The 20,333-nt window shown below is 42.3% G+C and overlaps 1 protein-coding gene across 1 annotated transcript in view; it reads right to left on the reverse strand.

The window, feature by feature from the left end:
* The window catches only part of LOC141911630 (dynein heavy chain domain-containing protein 1-like), a gene marked incomplete at its 5' end in the record, with an annotated part of 55,674 nt that overhangs the window by 21,041 nt on the left and 14,300 nt on the right, over positions 1 to 20,333 (reverse strand). Inside the window, 32 exons of the mRNA XM_074802617.1 lie at positions 71 to 204; positions 620 to 757; positions 1,236 to 1,437; positions 1,978 to 2,156; positions 2,495 to 2,626; positions 2,718 to 2,952; positions 3,811 to 3,909; positions 4,173 to 4,359; positions 5,134 to 5,365; positions 5,632 to 5,843; positions 6,376 to 6,541; positions 6,886 to 7,174; positions 7,488 to 7,682; positions 9,726 to 9,947; positions 10,041 to 10,342; positions 10,598 to 10,745; positions 11,169 to 11,306; positions 11,520 to 11,710; positions 11,792 to 11,885; positions 12,435 to 12,616; positions 13,076 to 13,208; positions 13,503 to 13,765; positions 13,887 to 14,066; positions 14,391 to 14,539; positions 14,617 to 14,848; positions 15,814 to 15,987; positions 16,730 to 16,961; positions 17,429 to 17,572; positions 17,785 to 17,880; positions 18,059 to 18,193; positions 18,613 to 18,776; positions 19,389 to 19,635. Of these exons, the coding sequence (XP_074658718.1) occupies positions 71 to 204; positions 620 to 757; positions 1,236 to 1,437; positions 1,978 to 2,156; positions 2,495 to 2,626; positions 2,718 to 2,952; positions 3,811 to 3,909; positions 4,173 to 4,359; positions 5,134 to 5,365; positions 5,632 to 5,843; positions 6,376 to 6,541; positions 6,886 to 7,174; positions 7,488 to 7,682; positions 9,726 to 9,947; positions 10,041 to 10,342; positions 10,598 to 10,745; positions 11,169 to 11,306; positions 11,520 to 11,710; positions 11,792 to 11,885; positions 12,435 to 12,616; positions 13,076 to 13,208; positions 13,503 to 13,765; positions 13,887 to 14,066; positions 14,391 to 14,539; positions 14,617 to 14,848; positions 15,814 to 15,987; positions 16,730 to 16,961; positions 17,429 to 17,572; positions 17,785 to 17,880; positions 18,059 to 18,193; positions 18,613 to 18,776; positions 19,389 to 19,635 (5,826 nt within the window). The remainder of the gene's footprint in view (positions 1 to 70; positions 205 to 619; positions 758 to 1,235; positions 1,438 to 1,977; positions 2,157 to 2,494; positions 2,627 to 2,717; positions 2,953 to 3,810; positions 3,910 to 4,172; positions 4,360 to 5,133; positions 5,366 to 5,631; positions 5,844 to 6,375; positions 6,542 to 6,885; positions 7,175 to 7,487; positions 7,683 to 9,725; positions 9,948 to 10,040; positions 10,343 to 10,597; positions 10,746 to 11,168; positions 11,307 to 11,519; positions 11,711 to 11,791; positions 11,886 to 12,434; positions 12,617 to 13,075; positions 13,209 to 13,502; positions 13,766 to 13,886; positions 14,067 to 14,390; positions 14,540 to 14,616; positions 14,849 to 15,813; positions 15,988 to 16,729; positions 16,962 to 17,428; positions 17,573 to 17,784; positions 17,881 to 18,058; positions 18,194 to 18,612; positions 18,777 to 19,388; positions 19,636 to 20,333) is intronic.

Below are 20,333 nucleotides of genomic sequence, written 5' to 3' on the forward strand. Positions count from 1 at the left end.
AACACTAACAACAGTTCGTTCAAATAAACGTGATTTCCGAAAACCGGGAAAAAAATGAAAATTGTTTTACCGTTTCGGTAGCGATGAATGAATTTTCTTCTTTAATTCCGGACATCAGTCGAGAACGACTTCGATCGCCGTCGTCTGTCGAACACAAATCATTCAACACAACGTCGTTTAACAATTTACCGAACGAAGTCTTATCTGAAATGAAATGAAGAGAAACTGATTTTTACACGGAAACAGCCGAAACATGTTTATCTCAATGATGTCTGTGTTTACAAATGGATGAGACTCATGTTTCCTCTGATATTTTGCTCTTTATTTTTTAGGAATACACATTAATAGACAGCATTTTTTTAAGTCATGTTAAGAAATTAAAGCTAAATTTAGCAAAATAACACAGAACCAGAGATTTCGAATGAAAAATATTTCTTTTTACAAATTGCAGTGGCGAAAACAACAGCAATAACTTCCTGAATACCATTTTTTTCTACCATATTTTCGACAAAATTGGTAATTGACTGCGACAATCAAAATCTCTTCCAATGCGGTTTCATTCGTTGATAAATAAACTCAACCGACGCAATGGCGTCTGCTCCTAGTTACCGGTATTTACCTTCATCGGAGACGAGTCGATCGTAGAACGTTCTCGTGATCTCGTGACAGCACAGACGCACGACCGATCGCATCATCGGCGGTTTATTATCGGACAATAGATCACCGCTGGAAACGCTACCACTGCCTTTATTACTCTCTAGAAAATCAATCACGCATCGATAACAATTTCAGATATAGACCTCATTTAACTTAATCCGGATACTGAAGTCTGATTACTTCAAGATTTTTTAGAATAGTATCAACTTTAACTAAATGATTTCTTAGTTTCATTTCTCAACCTATGAAATGCAACTTAGGAAATCGCGGAGAAATTAAAACATCCAAAATACTGCGGCCACCAGGATTAGAACTCATTAATAAATTGCTGAGACAAAATAGTGACTGACTTCAAGATAAAGTGAGAATTACCGTAGACCTTGGGTAGAGAGTTCAAACAGTTGAAAATCCAAAAAAGCAAAATCTCAAATATCTACTCATTAGAAAATGAGATTTGTTCTGATTTTGCTTCTATGGATTTCAAAAGTAAGAACTGGTCTATCAAACCAACTCTGTGATCACGAACATAAGCCCTATGAAATTTTTCAGTTATACCGGTAAGTAAGATAACGACTCACTGGAGGTTTTCTTGCTCGGTTTAGATTTCAGCGGGCTGCCTCCGCCTGCTAGCCCGGGTGTTGCCCGCGGTGACAATAGAAGCATGCCTCGTACGATATGAGATAGGTCGTGCAATGTGAATATATAATGAGGGTTAACGGGTGAAGGTCGAAACTTCAAACGTACGCATTCGTACATATCCAGTACCGTTTTAAACATTGCCTGAAATCAATGAAATTATGTTCGATATAACAATGTGATTCCTATCAGACTGGGCTGTCTGTCACAATGGGGTCTCGGTTGTACTGCATAACTAGGCCCCAGGGCCCAGTTTCACAAAAAAGTTTAAATCAAATTTTTGATGAAATTGCTAATGATTATTTCATATCTTCAATGAGGACAATTCAAACTTAACCGTTTTTGGCTTAAACTTTTTCATGGGCCCTGGGGCCTAGTTATATACGGTACAACCGAGGCCCCATTGTGACAGACCTCGGGCCTAGCTCACCCTGGAGTGAGTGTGGAAACAAAAAATTCTAAAATCTACAAATTCTTTAAAATCATGCATCGTGTTCTAACAGTGTTTTAAAACATGCAAATCTTCTTACGGTTTTTAAACAAATTTCTCGCGTGAAAATTTTACCAAAAATTCCAAATAAAAACATGCAGCGAAAGCTATAAATAATAAACTATTAAAGGCTTTCGATGAATTTTAAAATTTAGCCCGCTATAAAGCGAAAGGTTACGTAGGGGAGATCTGACCTTCGAGAGTTCGTTCGTGTGCTCCAGAGCGTAGGTCGGGAATTCGTGTAACCACGACGACAGCATCTTGCCGTAAATTCCGTGCAACGATTCGTCGCTAGGCGTCGTCATGTTGATCGTTACGAACAGACGCGATAATCTCGGCGATATCGGACGATTACTTAATCCTAATCCACTTCCTGTAAAACGAACAAGGGTTAATCATACTCTCGGACGGACACGGGTTACCCGGGTAACTATAACCATAGGCGTCCCCAGGAATTTTCACAGCCAAGCACAATGTGTTGTGTTTGGTGGACCTACCCCAAAAAACTTTTTGAAAATTGGCTTTAGAAACGTTTTACAGGCTCTAAATGAATCATTTAGAGGTAAAAGACTTTAGTCAAATTGGCAAGAAAAATCTTGAACATTGCAAGTAACATAGTAACTTGAGAAGTTAGCTATCTCGAAAAGGGGATGCGTCCGCTACCCTCTCACCCCTCTTGGGGACGCCTATGATAACCATAGCGATACAAACCGGCGTATTGTTGACACGTCCAACTGAGCAGGAGTTGAATTTCGGGAGATTCGGTAAATAGTTTGCGCTGATAATCGTAAACGGATCTCGTCGATGCGATGCTCCTGACCGCTTCTAACGTCGGCTGAATTCCTACGTCGAAAAAAATCATTTACGATTTATAACAATATTCGACAGTTGAACGTTTTTGAAGTTCGAAAAAATTTGTCCACAATTTTGTTACCGCGTCGTTCGTCGTAAGAGGTCATATGAAGGTCGTCGAGTACGAACAGTAGATTGTTGGGTATTTTCGCCGCTGTAGCCGTGGTAACATTAGGAGCGGCGTTACCGGCAGACGAGCGTTTGTTGCGTAATTCACCGACGTGTCTCATCAGACCGTTACGTAGTTTCTCAGGGGTGAACGAATCGGTCGAACAAACGAATCTACAACCGCCTGCATTCTTAGGTACAATTACACTCTACATAATACAATACAAATACATAATCAATATCAGCGCCCTCTACCGGTGACCTTACAAATTGAGACCTCAACAAGCCTTGCTTCAACAAGCTTGTACTTTTGTGGCCTCATCCAAGATTTGACTCTGTCAGAGGTCTCATGTAAAGATTTCTTATTCTGAGCGTGTGCGGCCTCATCAAGTTTAAAGCCCTAACCTCATCAGGTTCTGAGGTTTCATCAAGGGTTTTAGCCTCTACCTGAGGCTGAAAAGATTGGTGGCTCCAATGTCAACCACTTCCATCTGACACAGTCTCCAGTTTATGAGTTCGTTATACATCAGTGAAATTCACAGTCAGGAATCCACAGTCAGGCCTCGATTCAGAGAAAGTTTCTAAAACTTTGTAATTCTTTAAGACTGGCAGCTGCTAGTACAAAGACATACCTGGCAGCAGCTAGTAATTAGACACGTACCTGGCAGCAGCTAGTAACTAGACACGTACCTGGCAGCAGCTAGTAACTAGACACGTACCTGACAGCAGCTAGTAACTAGACACGTACCTGGCAGCAGCTAGTAACTAGACACATACCTGGCAGCAGCTAGTAACTAGACACGTACCATGCAGCAGCTAGTAACTAGACACGTACCTGGCAGCAGCTAGTAACTAGACACGTACCTGGCAGCAGCTAGTAACTAGACACGTACCTGGCAGCAGCTAGTAACTAGACACGTACCTGGCAGCAGCTAGTAACTAGACACGTACCTGGCAGCAGCTAGTAACTAGACACGTACCATGCAGCAGCTAGTAACTAGACACGTACCTGGCAGCAGCTAGTAACTAGACACATACCTGGCAGCAGCTAGTAACTAGACACGTACCTGTAAGAGTGAAGATTTCCCGACTCCCGGAGCACCGGTCAGTAAAACCTGCTGATTACTTGACACCAGTAAATCCATTATATACACATAACGCTCCAACTGTCGATGAGAAACATAATGAGTTACCAGAGATTGACTCCATTACACTGAATAAGGATTTAATTTGAGTCATTAATTAAAGAGTCACCAGAGATTGACTCCATTACATCGAATAAGGTTTGAATTTGAGTCATAATTTAAAGAGTCACCAGAGATTGACTCCATTACAATGCATAAGGATTGAATTTGAGTCATCAGTTAAAGAGTCACCAGAGATTGACTCCATTACAGTGCATAAGGGTTGAATTTGAGTCATCGATTACCTCGGGAGTCATCAGATATTGGATGCCGACATTTTTCGGTTTCGTTTCGACTTTCGTCCATCTGACGAGCGAACCTGATTTCATATCAACGCAATAATCGAACACCGACCCGTCGTCGGGGACAACAACGCGATGAGCGTCGCGAAACATTGTCTGACGAACGAAATGATCGAATTTCTCGACGCAACTGGAAAAATTTCAAACGAGTTCATTTGATTTTGAATTTGTATCGAAAAGCAAGGGTCACATCTGTAAAGACCTAGGGGCCAGGGCCCAGTTTCACGAAAAAGTTTAAGCCTAAGACGGTTAAGTTTGAATTGTTGTCCTCATTGAAAACATGAAGTAACCAATAGCAATTACACCAAAAATTTGAGTTAACTTTTTTGTGAAACTGGGGCCAGTTGCTCAAAAGTTGGTTAAAGATAACCGGCTGACATATACCATAGTAACAATGAACTTTTCATTGTCACTATGCCAACTATTCACTGGTTAACTCTAACCAACTTTTAACCAACTGGCCTCGGACTTAGATTAAATTCTGTCTTAGGCCACCTTTTTTTCTATAGACCAGCTAACAATTTACAATCAATGAAGGATTTAGGAGTACCGCGGCCAAACTTCCAAAGTTCATAGCTTAGATTTAAGACCAGTATTAAGACTATCTTAACTGTATATCCAATATTACAGTACAAGGGACCAAGGGACCAGTTTTAAGAGTCATTTTTGGACTGAGATCATTTTTGGACTGAATTAACAACTGCTCTGGCGTCTGCAGTTGCTCAAAAGTCAAAAATTGATGATTTCAAAAACTGAACTAATTTGAAAGTTATTTTCGGACTGAGATCATTTTTGCACTGAATTAACGACTGTGCCCCCCCCCTGGCATTTGCAGTTACTCGAAATTCAAAAATCGTTGATTTCAATAGTCGCCATGTCGGTTATAAACTAAACTAATTGTTACCTCTCGTGAAGTTGACCTCCGAATCCCCAGATAAACGCGTACGTGAAAAGCGCTTTCACCGAGTTGATATAATTAGGGAAGTTTTCCTCTATGATCGCGCTCGATTGACTGCTCTGATAGCTGCGAGCGCTCCGCGACGAGTTACGCCCTCCACCTCCGCTCTGAGACGACCTCGGTCGTAACCGCGACGCCGCACTACCAGCGGCGGTATTGTTATCCGATTCAAACTGAGCTACAAACAAAAATACCGAACACACAGAAAATCATGACGTCTGAAAGTTAAGTTAACCCTTTCAGTGCGTCTACACCGCAGTGCAGTGTATAAATCAGTGATAGATTTTGGTACTACACTGCGCCGCGGTGTAGACGCAATATAGTGGTAATCCCGTTATTCAACACACTAGGGTGGAATTTTTCAAAATCTTCAAATAATCTCGAGCACTATAGGGTCAGCACTGAAAGGGTCAAGTCAAGTTAAGATTTAAGAACGACTCGAACCTTTTCTTTGCATTTGTTTTTCGAGTTCGTCCCGCAATAGATAACGTTCCATCAGCGCCGACAATATCTTCAACGTCGCCGACACCTGATGAATACCGGGCGTAGCCGCCGTAACAGTCCGTCCGTCCGATAGTGATAACGAACATTCTGCGTCGATGAACGCGAGAGTTTTAGCGAAAACTCGTAAACACAACTCCTGAATTACGCGTAAACTGTAAAAACATTCGTCAATATTATTCATTAAGTTAGCAGGGTTCGCAAGACCTGGGGCCGGTTGCGTAGTCATGGCTTAGACTTAAGACCAGTCTAAGACCAACTTAGTTCTACAGCCAATCTAACAACTTAAGACCAGTCTTAAGATTTAAGAACACTTTTTGACTTAAGTCATGACTGTGCAACTGGCCCCTGGTTTTATAGACTGTATTAACCCGGGGCGGTTAACTGAATTCATTTTCACTTGAGTTAGACCCCGGGTCAAAGTTTAAACCCCGTTTATAAAACAAGCCCGGTTTCCTAGACTGGGTTTGTAAGTAATCCCTAGGGGTAATCCTTAATCCGTGTAACAACCCCCGTAGTAACAATGAGAAACCATGGTTATAACTGACGAATTTCAAAATGTTCCCAGGGACTATTTTTCTTCCACATCTATGAAACCCAGCCTAGGATTACAAAGCTGCCAAACTCTGGAAATGATTTTTTAAAAGGGGTATTTCATCAATGTGTTAAACTTGTTTGAACACTGACCACGATGACGTAAGCAGGTATCTATTTTTAGCCGGAGTACACCACGATTCTACCAACGACTTCCAACTGTTAGCGGCGCCATCTATATGTATAACTTGTGACTTAGCGACGATCGCCGGTGAAGCGTTTTCTAAAGTCGACGTTTCAAAAATTAAACTGATTGAATCTGAAAAACAACGCGAGACAGATATATATTACTGATCCTGTTCTTCTCTTGCTCGAATCTTGAGGAATACTGGTCAACGAATCTTGCGGAATACTGGTCAATGAATCTTGAGGAAGACTGGTCAACAAATCTTCTAAAATACTGGTCAACCAATTTTGAGGAAGATTGGTCAAGGAATCTCAAGGTATACTGGTCAAGGTATCTCAAGGTATATAGGTCAAGGAATCTCCAGGTATACTGGTCAAGATATCTCAACGTAAACTGGTCAAGGAATCTCCAGGTATACTGGTCAAGGAATCTCCAGGTATACAGGTCAATAGGCTCAAGGTGAAGTTAGTTTTTACCTTGTAGAACGACGGTTGATCCGTTCGGTAATTTCAATCTTCTCTCATCGTCGAACACAGACATCATACCGTTGACCCAAACGCCACCTATATTCCCGTCCAATACGATCAGTTTCTGTATCGTATCCACGTCAGTCGTCGTTTGATTTTTACTCGTCGTTGTTTTATCCGTCTGCTGTTTGTCGCGATAAATTTCGGCCGATTGAATTTGAAACGCGGAATTTTTGAGTAAATTCGCGAGAATTCCCGTCTCCCAGACGCCAGCATCAGATGAGAATTCACCAAATAGCTACAAATAGATAAACAACACAAAATTCAACTTGATAACATTAACTCATGCTCCAAATTCTTTTTTTTAGATAAATCATATCCTTCCTTAGAAGTTATTGTGTTTACAGATTTATCAAGATTGACATAAATTCATTTCATGTAAATTAACTAGTTTAAAATGTAAAAATCAAATATTTACGCGCATGCATTAATACTTTCAGTTATCAAAATAACTTGCTAGAAGGGGTTATTTCTCCTAAAATTGAGATCTCCTAGCCGTAAAGTTCCCCTAGTTAAGGAAAGGAGGGGGAGCAAGGGGTTAATGCCCTTACCTGTGAAGTTGTAAACATATTCGGGTGTAGAATTTCGATATCTATCTGCGGATAATCTCGTGATGTTTTTCCCGTGTTATCGTTGAGAATATCGTTGTAAAGATTCTGCAGTCGGTTGAGTCTGTGCGACACGTTCCTCCATTTATTCATGTATTTCGTCATGTGCTGACGTTCATCTTTTACACCCCGTAAAACCTGTCAAATTCGATATCAATTCATAAATCAATCATTGAATTACCGGTTACAATTAGCAGGGTGGTGCCACTTCCAAATCCCCCCGAGTTTTCCCTCATTTTCCATGTGATTGCACTAAATTCCCTGCGTGAATCAGAGATATTTCTAGGTTTACGTGTTAAAATTCAATCATTTCTCATTGAATCGCGTATTGATAAAGAAACAATATTATAGCATTCCCAGAGTTTTCTAGGTTTTTTGGCAAAATTTGTCAAATTCACATTGATCTGCGATCCAGAACTATGGAACAGAGTTCAGAACAGTGGAACTGGGTCCTGAACGGTAGAACTAGATCCTGAACAGTGGAACTGGGTCCTGGACAGTGGAACTAGATCCTGAACAGTGGAACAGAGTTCAGAACAGTGGAACTGGGTCCTGGACAGTGGAACTGGGTCCTGAACAGTGGAACTAGATCCTGAACAGTGGAACAGAGTTCAGAACAGTGGAACTAGATCCTGAACAGTGGAACTGGGTCCTGAACAGTAGAACTAGATCCTGAACAGTGGAACTGGTTCCTGAACAGTAGAACTAGATCCTGAACAGTGGAACTGGTTCCTGAACAGTAGAACTAGATCCTGAACAGTGGAACTGGGTCCTGAACAGTAGAACTAGATCCTGAACAGTGGAACTGGGTCCTGAACAGTAGAACTAGATCCTGAACAGTGGAACTGGGTCCTGAACAGTGGAACTAGATCCTGAACAGTGGAACAGAGTTCAGAACAGTGGAACTAGATCCTGAACAGTGGAACTGGGTCCTGAACAGTAGAACTAGATCCTGAACAGTGGAACTGGTTCCTGAACAGTAGAACTAGATCCTGAACAGTGGAACTGGGTCCTGAACAGTAGAACTAGATCCTGAACAGTGGAACTGGGTCCTGAACGGTAGAACTAGATCCTGAACAGTGGAACTGGGTCCTGAACGGTAGAACTAGATCCTGAACAGTGGAACTGGGTCCTGAACAGTAGAACTAGATCCTGAACAGTGGAACTGGGTCCTGAACGGTAGAACTAGATCCTGAACAGTAGAACTAGATCCTGAACAGTGGAACTGGGTCCTGAACAGTAGAACTAGATCCTGAACAGTGGAACTGGGTCCTGAACAGTAGAACTAGATCCTGAACAGTGGAACTGGGTCCTGGACAGTGGAACTAGATCCTGAACAGTGGAACTGGGTCCTGAACAGTAGAACTAGACCCTGAACAGTGGAACTGGGTCCTGAACAGTAGAACTAGATCCTGAACAGTGGAACTGGGTCCTGAACAGTGGAACTGGGTCCTGAACAGTAGAACTAAATCCTGAACAGTGGAACTGGGTCCAGAACAGTAGAACTAGATCCTGAACAGTGGAACTGGGTCCTGAACAGTAGAACTAAATCCTGAACAGTGGAACTGGGTCCTGAACAGTAGAACTAGATCCTGAACAGTGGAACTGGGTCCAGAACAGTAGAACTAGATCCTGAACAGTGGAACTGGGTCCTGGACGGTAGAACTAGATCCTGAACAGTGGAACTGGGTCCTGAACAGTAGAACTAGATCCTGAACAGTGGAACTGGGTCCTGAACAGTAGAACTAGATCCTGAACAGTGGAACTGGGTCCTGAACAGTAGAACTAGACCCTGAACAGTGGAACTGGGTCCTGAACAGTGGAACTGTGAACTGTGGAACTGGGTCCTGGACGGTAGAACTAGATCCTGAACAGTGGAACTGGGTCCTGAACAGTAGAACTAGATCCTGAACAGTGGAACTGGGTCCTGAACAGTAGAACTAGATCCTGAACAGTGGAACTGGGTCCTGAACAGTAGAACTAGATCCTGAACAGTGGAACTGGGTCCTGAACAGTAGAACTAGACCCTGAACAGTAGAACTGGGTCCTGAACAGTAGAACTAGACCCTGAACAGTAGAACTAGATCCTGAACAGTGGAACTAGATCCTGAACAGTGGAACTGTGAACTGTGGAATTGGAGTCAGAGTATAAATAAAAGGTTCAAGAGTTTTGTAACGTACATTAATCGTCTGTTGAATATTACGTCGTAAACCGGTTTCCATGTTCAACTGATCGAAGTCGTCTGCTGCTCCTGCTGCGTCTGCTGTTTCACCGTCAGTGTGTAGAGCGTTCATAGCACGAGCGAGCGTTTGATAACACGTCGTTTTACCGCTACCCGCCGCCCCTAATAGCACTATAGAGGGCGCCACTGATGACTGTAACGTCGTGTATAACTGTAGAATCTACAAAACGCGAGAAAAGGCAAATTTAACAGTTTCCCGGATTCCAAAATTCGGTCGCAATTTTAAAGGTTTTGAAACTTGAGCTCCACTGACCTTGTTAATAGGTTCCGACGTTACTTGTAGGTTATCGCGTGCCATTTGCTCTTGGACGGCTGACATAACGACTGGGTCGTGAGGCTGTACGCCGGACTTCGGACGGGAACTCTGCGGGAATACCGTACGCATTAACTCTTTAAACTGCTGCATCGAGCCCGCGTCCGAATCCAGCCGCGGTCCCAACACGTTGACGAACCCGTAGATTATCGCGTATTCTTCTTTAGTCGTTAGATCCATTCTCGACAAATGGGACGACGTGGACTCGGTCGTCCGCGCCGACACCGGCGTACTGCTGCCACCTAGTAGAGAAACGATCAATTATTTACAATCATAGGGGAACGGGAAGAAATTTTCAGTTGTTTCGCTTGTTTCCACTGTTTCTCATCGTTAACCATGACGATAACTGACAAATTCAAATTTCAAAATCGAAATTGTCAAATAAGAACGACATTCTTAAAAATTCATAAGATTCTCTTCAAAATTCATTCAAATCTCCTTTATGTTTGTAAGTCTCGCCCCTAAACACCGATTAAGCGATAAAGAATAACGCAGACCTTGATGATTTTCGGATCCATCGTACGACAGATTGTCGTCTGCGTCTGCTTCGAACATCGCTTCGTGTTTCTTACGTCTGACGTGAATTTTAAACGCCGCCAATTCTACAATCTGTTTCAATATTCGCATTCCGATACTCAACGACATCTGAAACACACGAGTTCTATATACTCTTCAGAAGCTACATTCAATATCTAGACGCTGAAATCTATGGCTGCCTCCATAAATCACCCTATGACATCATTAATTATCAGGGGCTGCAGTTGCTCAAAAGTTGGTTAGATTTAACCAGTGGATAGTTGATATAGTGACAGTTGAAAGTTCATTGTTACTATGGTTGTTACCCGTTGGTCATTTTTAACCAACTTTACAGCAACTTGCCCCAGAAGTCAGAATACACTTATGGCTTATACTTCTATTATAGAATGGCTTATACTTCTATTCTCTCTCCCTCTCACTCCCCATTCTTTCCCCATCTCCCTCCCCATTTTCCCACCTCTCCCTCCCCATTCTTTCCCCCTCTCACTCCCCACTCTTTCCCCTCTCACGCCCTCTCCTCTATTCTCGTACCTGTTTGTTCAAGAATTCAGTAAGCAGAACGATCTTCTTAGTTAACTGCGCAGCGTCTGTGAATCCTCGACAAATTAAACTCGTTTCCACGACAACTTTAATATCGGGTACAACCAGAGCGCAGGGCCGCATCAACAACTGAAATATATACAACAAATTATTTCAACAATCCAAATTCAAATATCAGCGGTGAGTTGCTCAAAAGTTGGCTAAAAATGACCAGCGGATAGATACCATAGTAATAATGCCATTTCAATTGTCACTATATGAACTATCCCACTAACTCTAACCAACTTTTGAGCAACTGCAGGCCTAGTTTCTTACGACAGCAATCCGCAGAGTGTTTTTTACCTTGATGGCGTCCGGTATAGTTTTGAAGTTACGATTTCCGGTGTTCAACGTCATAAAACACCCGAAGTGCGACCGCGCCTGAATAAACTCTCCGTTAAACATCATATAACCGATAAATCCGGGCTGATAAACAGATCTCGATCTGCTGTCCGATATATCGCTCTCGCTATCAGTAAACTGTTTCAATTTATCTGGGGAAAAAATCGAAATGACATTTCATCACATTTGATCAAGTTTTGGTACGATATTTCGATATATATTTCGATAAATACCTGTGAATAAAGGCAGCGTCTGCTGTTCGTCAGTTATATTCATTTCTCGATCAATAGAGCGACGTCGTTTATGTGTTAAACACTGCCGCGTATCCTAAACATATCATCATACACACATGAAATTATTATCATTAGCATTTACCATATTCTATAAAAGACATCTCAAAGCCACCTTGTTCGGTGACTATTACGATAATGGCCGAGTGGGTTAAGCCGCCGGTCACTGGTCTCGTCAATCCAGGGTTTATGGGTTCAAATCCTGGTGGCGACACGAGTTTCTTGGTCAAATGGTTCTTCTCTGGTCTCTCCCCCATTGGGAAAAAGAAACATCGAACCCGCTGTGTGGCGCTAAGCGGGTTGAGGGTGTTAAAAAAAAAACAATTTCGATAATCAAGATCTCAGAGGGGCGCGTTTGAACTTTGAATCAGGATGTTTGCGCTGTACAAGAACTATTTGTAATTATCATTATCATCTTCCATATTTGGTGCCTTATTCAATGAGATTTTGTTGAAACCGATCGGATAAAACATTGATATATAATAAAATTTTGGCTCGATTGAAAAGAGCTGATCTATGGTGGTTAAAATGATTGCTGAAATCTAATTGTAGATTGTTAAAACGGTTGAGATTTTCGAGAACTTACTCGAGGAATTAAATCAGCGGAATGAAGAGTTCCGACCGAATGACGACGAGTTCTACGATGAGTTATCGAGTTCGTCCGCCGCTGCTGCGCGTCCGACTCGTAAAGTCGCGACGACGTGGAATTTAGAGCTCGTACACTGTTACAAATATACTCCAACTGTTCGGCAAATACCGACAATATTCCTACGGACAAACAAACAGTGAATCAGAGAAATAGTAGTAAAATTCTGACACTGCCTCAAACGAGTGGTTACTAGTGAGTGAGGCAGAGTCTCTGGTGAATCAGTGTAGCTCACAATATCCTTGAAAAAACGATAACAGTAAAATCCCACAATAAATGAATTAATGATATCAGAAACACCCATCTTCAATCAAAAATGACTTGCCAAAAAAAAATGGAAAATTTCTTTTTTTTGGCAAGTCACTTTTAACTGAAGAAGTTTGGTAGTAACCATCCTAAATATAAACTTTTCGTTAAATCATTTATTGAGGGATTTTACTATTAGAATCTATGGTTATCATAATTTCAGTTTTGTCAAACTAAAGAATGAACTGTGTATGCGATATAGATGATGATAGCTGCATGGTTCATCTCTAAAATGAACCCTGATAGATGCATGGTTCACCGCTATTGATAGATACCTGGTTCGATGGATTGAACCTCATCGAATAGAACCCAGCTGCCGGCTTGTAGAATACCGCGTGTATACCTCAGTAACTGTGGTAAATCGAGACTCTGTGAACAGCTAACTGTCACTAAATGTCGTCCTAACATCTAAAATCAATAATCAACTAAAACTTTTACTATCTTTGAAAATCGAATGTAAAAATAAAATTCTTTTGAAATTCTGGACTCGGTTTCATAGATGTGGAAGAAAAATAGTTCTTAGGAACATTTTGAAATTCGTCAGTTATAACCATGGTTTCTCATTGTTACTACGGTGGTTGTCACCCAGATTTAGGAGTTACCCCTAGGGATAACTTAGATATTAGTCTATGAAACCGGGCCCCGGTCTGTGAATATTAAATAGGTTTAGATTTAAGTCTGGCTTTAGGGTCGATTTTGTACCTGCGCTAGGTTTTGAATCGTGTCCGTTTTACCAGTTGCCGAGCGACCGGTCAATGAGCCGCATTGTACGACTTGTAGCGACATCATCAGCGTCAAATACGCGCGATCGGTGAGAGGCGTAAACACTAAATCATGGTGCGGACTGTAATACTCGTAATCGTACGGGACTGCGTAACCGAGTTGGCGTACAACGCACGAACCAAACTCGTACGTCTGCTTGGTCGTCGCGGTTACCTTTGTCGTCTGTAACCGAGGAGCTCGTTCTGAAATAGAATTAAAAATCATTAGAAATTATTTACGGATCGAGTGCACATCCATTGTACCCACTTGTAGAGGGCAGCACCAGTGTATTGCACCACTAGGTGGCAGCACCAGTGTAAGTACCTCTAGTAGAATTACGTCTGATCTGTTTACGCTGCGTCTGCTGCTGCTCGATCTCGCTCTCAGTTAAATCACGCTCACTCGCCACTGCCTGCACCGTCTCCGAGATCGTCACCTCGTGTTTCAATGTTTTCATCCACTCGAATTTCAAATCGGATGGAAAATCAACACGATCCAACAAACCTGAAAATATACACAACAAATCATCAGATCATCGAGCATCTGCCTCCATGAATCCCCCTATGACGACATCATCTGATCATCGAGCGTCTGCCTCAATGAATCCCCCTATGACATCATCAGTGGATCATCGAGCGTCTGCCTTCATGAATCCCCCTATTACATCATCAGTGGATCATCGAGCGTCTGCCTCCATGAATCCCCCTATGACATCATCATCAGATCATCGAGCGTCTGCCTCCATGAATCCCCCTACGACATTATCAGTGGATCATCGAGTGTCTGCCTCCATGAATCCCCCTATGACATCATACTGTGAATATTTACCGTTAATTAGATCTCGTTGATGAATTGATTGATTTATTAAATTCGTTAAAACGATGTTCAATCTTTGTCGCGTTTCCGAATTCGAACCCGTATCGAAATTCTCTTTCAGCGCCTCCGAATATTGATCGATTCTCATCGCGATATTCGACCTGTAATATATTCAAAATTCAAATATAACCGCCGCACCGGTATAAAACGGTCAAACATGTAGTAACTAAAAACCGACCTGACGCTTTCGAGTTTCGAGAATTTGTGTTCGTCGAGAATTTTCGCGACCGTTCGATTGAACAACACCGAATCGGCAACAATGACGCACTGAACCGGAAACCGTAGCAACCAGTGTTCGAACGTATGATGTATTTGTTGCTTAAGACGTTCGGTCTCGTCGGCAGAATCGAGATTCTCTTCGAGTTGTTTTAATTCACCGAGCAGTTGTAAAGCTTCACTACTCTTCGTACCTTAAATATACAACACAACTTTTAGAAACTAACAGAATATTACATCCTCTTTTGGTGTGTCATCAATTTACAGCATGCAGCCTATCCTCCCTACAGCCTGCAGCCTGTACCCTCTACAGCCTGCAGCCTGTACCCTCTACAGCCTGCAGCCTGTACCCTCTACAGCCTGCAGCCTGTACCCTCTACAGCCTGGAGCCTGTACCTCTACAGCCTGCAGCCTGTACCCTCTACAGCCTGCAGCCTGTACTCTCTACAGCATGCAGTCTGTACCCTCTACAGCCTGCAGTCTGTACCCTCTACAGCCTGCAGTCTGTACCCTCTACAGCCTGCAGCCTGTACCCCCTACAGCCTGGAGCCTGTACACTCTACAGCCTGGAACCTGTACCCCCTACAGCCTGCAGCCTCTACAGCCTGCAGCCTGTACCCCCTACAGCCTGGAGCCTCTACAGCCTGCAGCCTGTACACTCTACAGCCTGGAGCCTGTACCCTCTACAGCCTGCAGCCTGTACCCTCTACAGCCTGCAGCCTGTACCCCCTACAGCCTGGAGCCTGTACACTCTACAAACTGGAGCCTGTACTCTCTACAGCCTGGAGCCTGTACCCCCTACAGCCTGGAGCCTGTACCCCCCACAGCCTGGAGCCTGGAGCCTGTACCCCCCACAGCCTGGAGCCTGTACCCCCTACAGCCTGGAGCCTCTACAGCCTGCAGCCTGTACCCTCTACAGCCTGCAGCCTGTACCCTCTACAGCCTGCAGCCTGTACCCTCTACAGCCTGCAGCCTGTACCCCCTACAGACATTGTGTGAAGTGTGGATGATCAGTTATGAGCTGATAAAATATCTAGAGATTGTAGTTCATATTCAAAGTGAAGTTCTGAACACAAGAGGGTAAAGTGAGGCCGGGGCCAGCAGCCAGTATCTGTGGTTCTGCACTCAAACTTACAAATGAATATGTATTACACCTTACCTTCCTCGAGTCGTGCTTGCAAGCAATGTTGTAAAACTGAAGCTAAAGTAGATTTCATATTGAATTCTAGGTCGTTCATCCACTGCGTAAGTCGAGGGGTCGGTTGAACCGCGTTCGTTAACGGAACTTTCTCGCCGTAATTTCCTTCGATTTCAGTCGCTAACAGTTTATGAGCTGAAATCATCAATATCATTATATCAATATCGATAGGCGGCCAAGGAGGTTCTGGTTGGATAATATAAGAGTGCCACATGGTTAAAAGTTGAGGGTCGCCCCTATAATGGCAGCGGGAGAAGATGATGATGATGATGATGATGATGATATCAACATCCAACAGCAGCAGCAGGTTTACAGTTCAACAACTGGGCTAGCTTAAATGTGGACTCTCTTCCCAATTCAACAGTTGTGGATTAGACACAGCCATTTCTATGTGGTGAATAGGAATGTAAGAGTTTTAGGGGCAGCAGACGCTGAAAAATGTGTTTGGTTAAAGTTAATCAGTTAAAATGGATGACAATTGAAATGGCATTCTCAGTACAGTGTTTGTTCACCAACTGTACAAAGGACTTTACCAGTGTTCATGATGAACTTATGTGACTAGGGAGCAAGGGGTTTCAAGCCTGGATCCAGGAAGAACTCATGGGACTGAATCCAAGAAGAACTCATGGGACTGGATCTAGGTAGAACTCATGGGACTGGATTCAGGAAGGACTCATGGGACTGGATCTAGGAAGAACTCGTGGGACTGGATCTAGGTAGAACTCATGGGACTGGATTCAGGAAGAACTCATGGGACTGGATTCAGGAAGGACTCATGGGACTGGATTAAGGAAGAACTCATGGGACTGGATCCAAGAAGAACTCATGGGACTGGATCCAGGAAGAACTCATGGGACTGGATCCAGGAAGAACTTACCATTGATAGCATAATCAAGTGAACTGTTGACATTGTGCAGTTTAGACGGAGGAAGTTTAAACGTCAAGTTGTGAATTCCCGGGAACAGTTTCCGTACGTACGGAATCAACGAGTCCGGATTACGTGAAATACTCATAACATCGATCAGTTCGCCGTCGCTGAGGAAATAAAATCTCGGGAATTCCCGCCTCAATCGGGCGTACACCGAGTCGAGATCTTTCAGAATCATCTCCTGTCACAAACAAACAAACATACCGGTATAACTTATTATAATTGCGAGAAAAATATTTTTTTTAGAACCCGCAATCATGAGGATAAACTAAGAGAGTAATGACATTTAAACTCAATTCTTTTTCAAAACTAAGAAAGTAGTGAAGTTTAGACTCAATTCTATGAGACATTTTCAAAACTAAGAGAGTAGTGACGTTTAGACTCAATTCTATGAGCCATTTTCAAAAACTAAGAGAGTAGTGACGTTTAGACTCAATTCTATGAGCTATTTTCAAAATTAAGAGAGTAGTGACGTTTAGACTCAATTCTATGAGACATTTTCAAAACTAAGAGAGAAGTTACGTTTAGACTCAATTCTATGAGCCATTTTCAAAATTTGAGTCATGTCACAACTCTCTTAGTTTTTCTCCAATGGGTTTTTTCTTCACGCAGACAGTTTGCATTAGTTAAAGCAGGTTGTATATTTACCTCAGCTATAAGCAGTTGTTGTAGAGTGACCCTGGCGTGTTCTCCTTGCATCGGACGGATCGCGGTCACCGGCAGACGTCTCTTCGTACCGAAACTCGTCAACGACAAAATGGTCGCATCGCAAACAACCGAATCCATAAAATCCTAAACAGATTATTAATCAATTCTGAATTTATTCAAGTAAGATTTTGGAAGATTACATGAATTCCCTTCACGAAAATATGTTACATTACTGTCTAAATAAACTCATTAACATATGCAAACTCAAATAAACTCATTAACATATGCAAACTCAAATAAACTCATTAACATATGCAAATATACTCATTGATATATGCAAATTCATAAAAACTCACCAAAAATGTTTTATTCACGTCCTCAAATTTCGAACTCAATTCTCCGAGGGAACAGTAAACTTCGGGTACTTCAAATACTTTCAATAGGTATAACCACTGGAAATAGAGGCAATACAGGGTAGATCTCAACCTGACCGACTAACTGTACAGGTATCCACAGTATGGGTTTCGGGTGTGGCTCAGTTCATAGAGCACTCGGGTCATATAGTTTCATGAAAATACCCGGGTAATTAAGTTTAAAATAGCCTAGTTTGAAATCTAGAAATTTCTGTACCTTTTTCTGACATGTATTCCACAAATTGATCAGTTCTTCGAGTTCCTTCAGCGAGGTCGACCAGAATTCAGCTTGGACGCGATGATCTCCGAGATACGGTGATACTAACATACTCTCTATACAAACTCTACTCTCCTTAAAACATATAAAATCCACATTCATCAGACACCAGAAATCAACTAAGTTAAATGTAAATCTGGAACTGTGGAACAGGATCCTGAATTGTGGCACTGAGTTCTGGACTGTGGAACTGGGTCCTGGACTGTGGAACTGGGTCCTGGACTGTGGTACTGAGCCCAGAATTGTGGAACTGAGTCCTGGACTGTGGAACTGAGTCCTGGACTGTGGAACTGAGTCCTGGACTGTGGTACTGAGTCCTGGACTGTGGAAGTGACTCCAGTCACTGAAGAGCTGGGTCCTGAACTGTGGAAATGGATCCTAAACTGTGGAACAGGATCCTGAATTGTGGAACTGAGTCCTGGACTGTGGAAATGGATCCTAAACTGTGGAACTGGGTTCTGAAATGTGGAGCTGTTTTGGGTATTACAAATTACCTGTAGTTGATATTTCAGTTGTTCTATATTAGTCAGTATATATAGTCTGTTCTGATCGATGTAAAGTTGTTTAACGGGAGACGCCGCTCTGGAGCTGTTGTCTCGAGCTGTTCGTAATTTTTCGACCTTCGTCATTTTGTGTTTTGCGGGAGTCGAATTCACTTCTATAGATAAAAATAAATCCAACGACGATCAATAAATCAGGACCAGTGAAATGATTATCGGTTGAGTTTGACATGTAGCGATCTAATCGATATTCCATTAAATGGTTCTAAGATTCAACTTACCGAGAGCGGTACTGAGTACATTTCATATTCCATTAAACGGTTCTAAGATTCAACTTACCAAGTACCGGTACTGAGTACATTTCATTTTACTCAAATGATTCCATAAGAGTAAAATGAAATATGTACTCAGTATTATACAATGCGACAAGTTGATAGTTATGCGTTTAAGCAGCAGAAATGGATTCTGATTCCACATTAGTTAAGGGAAAGGCCACCGAATGAAGTTCTGCGACCTAGGGGCTGCAGTTGCTCAAAAGATGGTTAAAGATAACCGGTTGATAAATAACATATAGTAACAATGAACTTTTAATAGTCACTATAACTATCCACTGGTTAACTTTTGAGGAACTGCAGCCCCTGGATTTAAACTCCCTAGGGCCCGGTTTTACAGACTGGTATTACCTTTAACTTGGGGGCTAACCCCAGGGTTAAAGGTAAAACAAGTCAATAAAACCGGGTCCTGAACTGTGGATCGTAGCAGACTCTTACCTTCCCCCTTGGCGAACACACTGTCTAGAATATGCTTCGCCAGTTTGAACTCTTTTCCTTCCCACAGTTTTTTCAGTTTGCAGATTTTCATTTCGAGTTCGTACTCGGCGAGCGCCGCCTGGTACACGGTGTTTATAGACTGACTGTGTTCGACGATGTTTAACGACAACAGTTCGTTAACGGTGAACTGAACCGACGCGTCGTACTGTTCACCCATACCGACAAATATCTGTCTCCAATGTCGTTCCTATCACAAATAAAATATGTAGAGAATCTCACGATATTCACGAAAATGATTCCATGAGCTTATGTTGTTTAGAAGTCGTGACTTCCGCACAAATACGGTCCCGGGCCCAGTTTCATGAAAAAGTGTATGCCTAAAACGGTTAAGTTTGAATTGTTGTCCTCATTGAAAACGTGAAGTAACCAACAGCAATTAAACCATAGATTTGAGTTTAACTTTTTTGTGAAACTGGACCCTGGGCCAGTTGCACAGTCGTGACTTAAGTCCAAAAGTGGTCTTAAATCTTGAGACTGGTCCGAAGTTGTTAGATTGGTTATAGAACTAAGTTGGTCTTAGACTGGTCTCAAGTCTCAGGCCATGACTATGCAACCGACCCCAGGATCTGATGACTGGACTTGTATTAGATTGGTTTCAGAACCCAACAGATTAGTCTTATATTGTAGAATAGCCACAATCTGCGTGGAGAGTAGAATGTAAAAACCTGGTGCCGGTTGCACAGTCCTGACCGGTTGCATAGTCATGGCTTAGCCTTAAGACCAGTCTAAGACCAATCTAGTTCTATAGCCAATCTAACAACTTAAGACAAATCTAAAGGTTTAAGACCCCCTTTGGACTGAAGTCACAACTGTGCAACTGTTTAACTGCCCCATGAATTTAAAACCAATTTCGTATTACAAATTGGTTTTTAAATAATTTAAATT

Source organism: Tubulanus polymorphus, chromosome 10, assembly GCF_964204645.1.
Source record: "Tubulanus polymorphus chromosome 10, tnTubPoly1.2, whole genome shotgun sequence".
Lineage (NCBI taxonomy): Eukaryota > Metazoa > Nemertea > Palaeonemertea > Tubulaniformes > Tubulanidae > Tubulanus > Tubulanus polymorphus.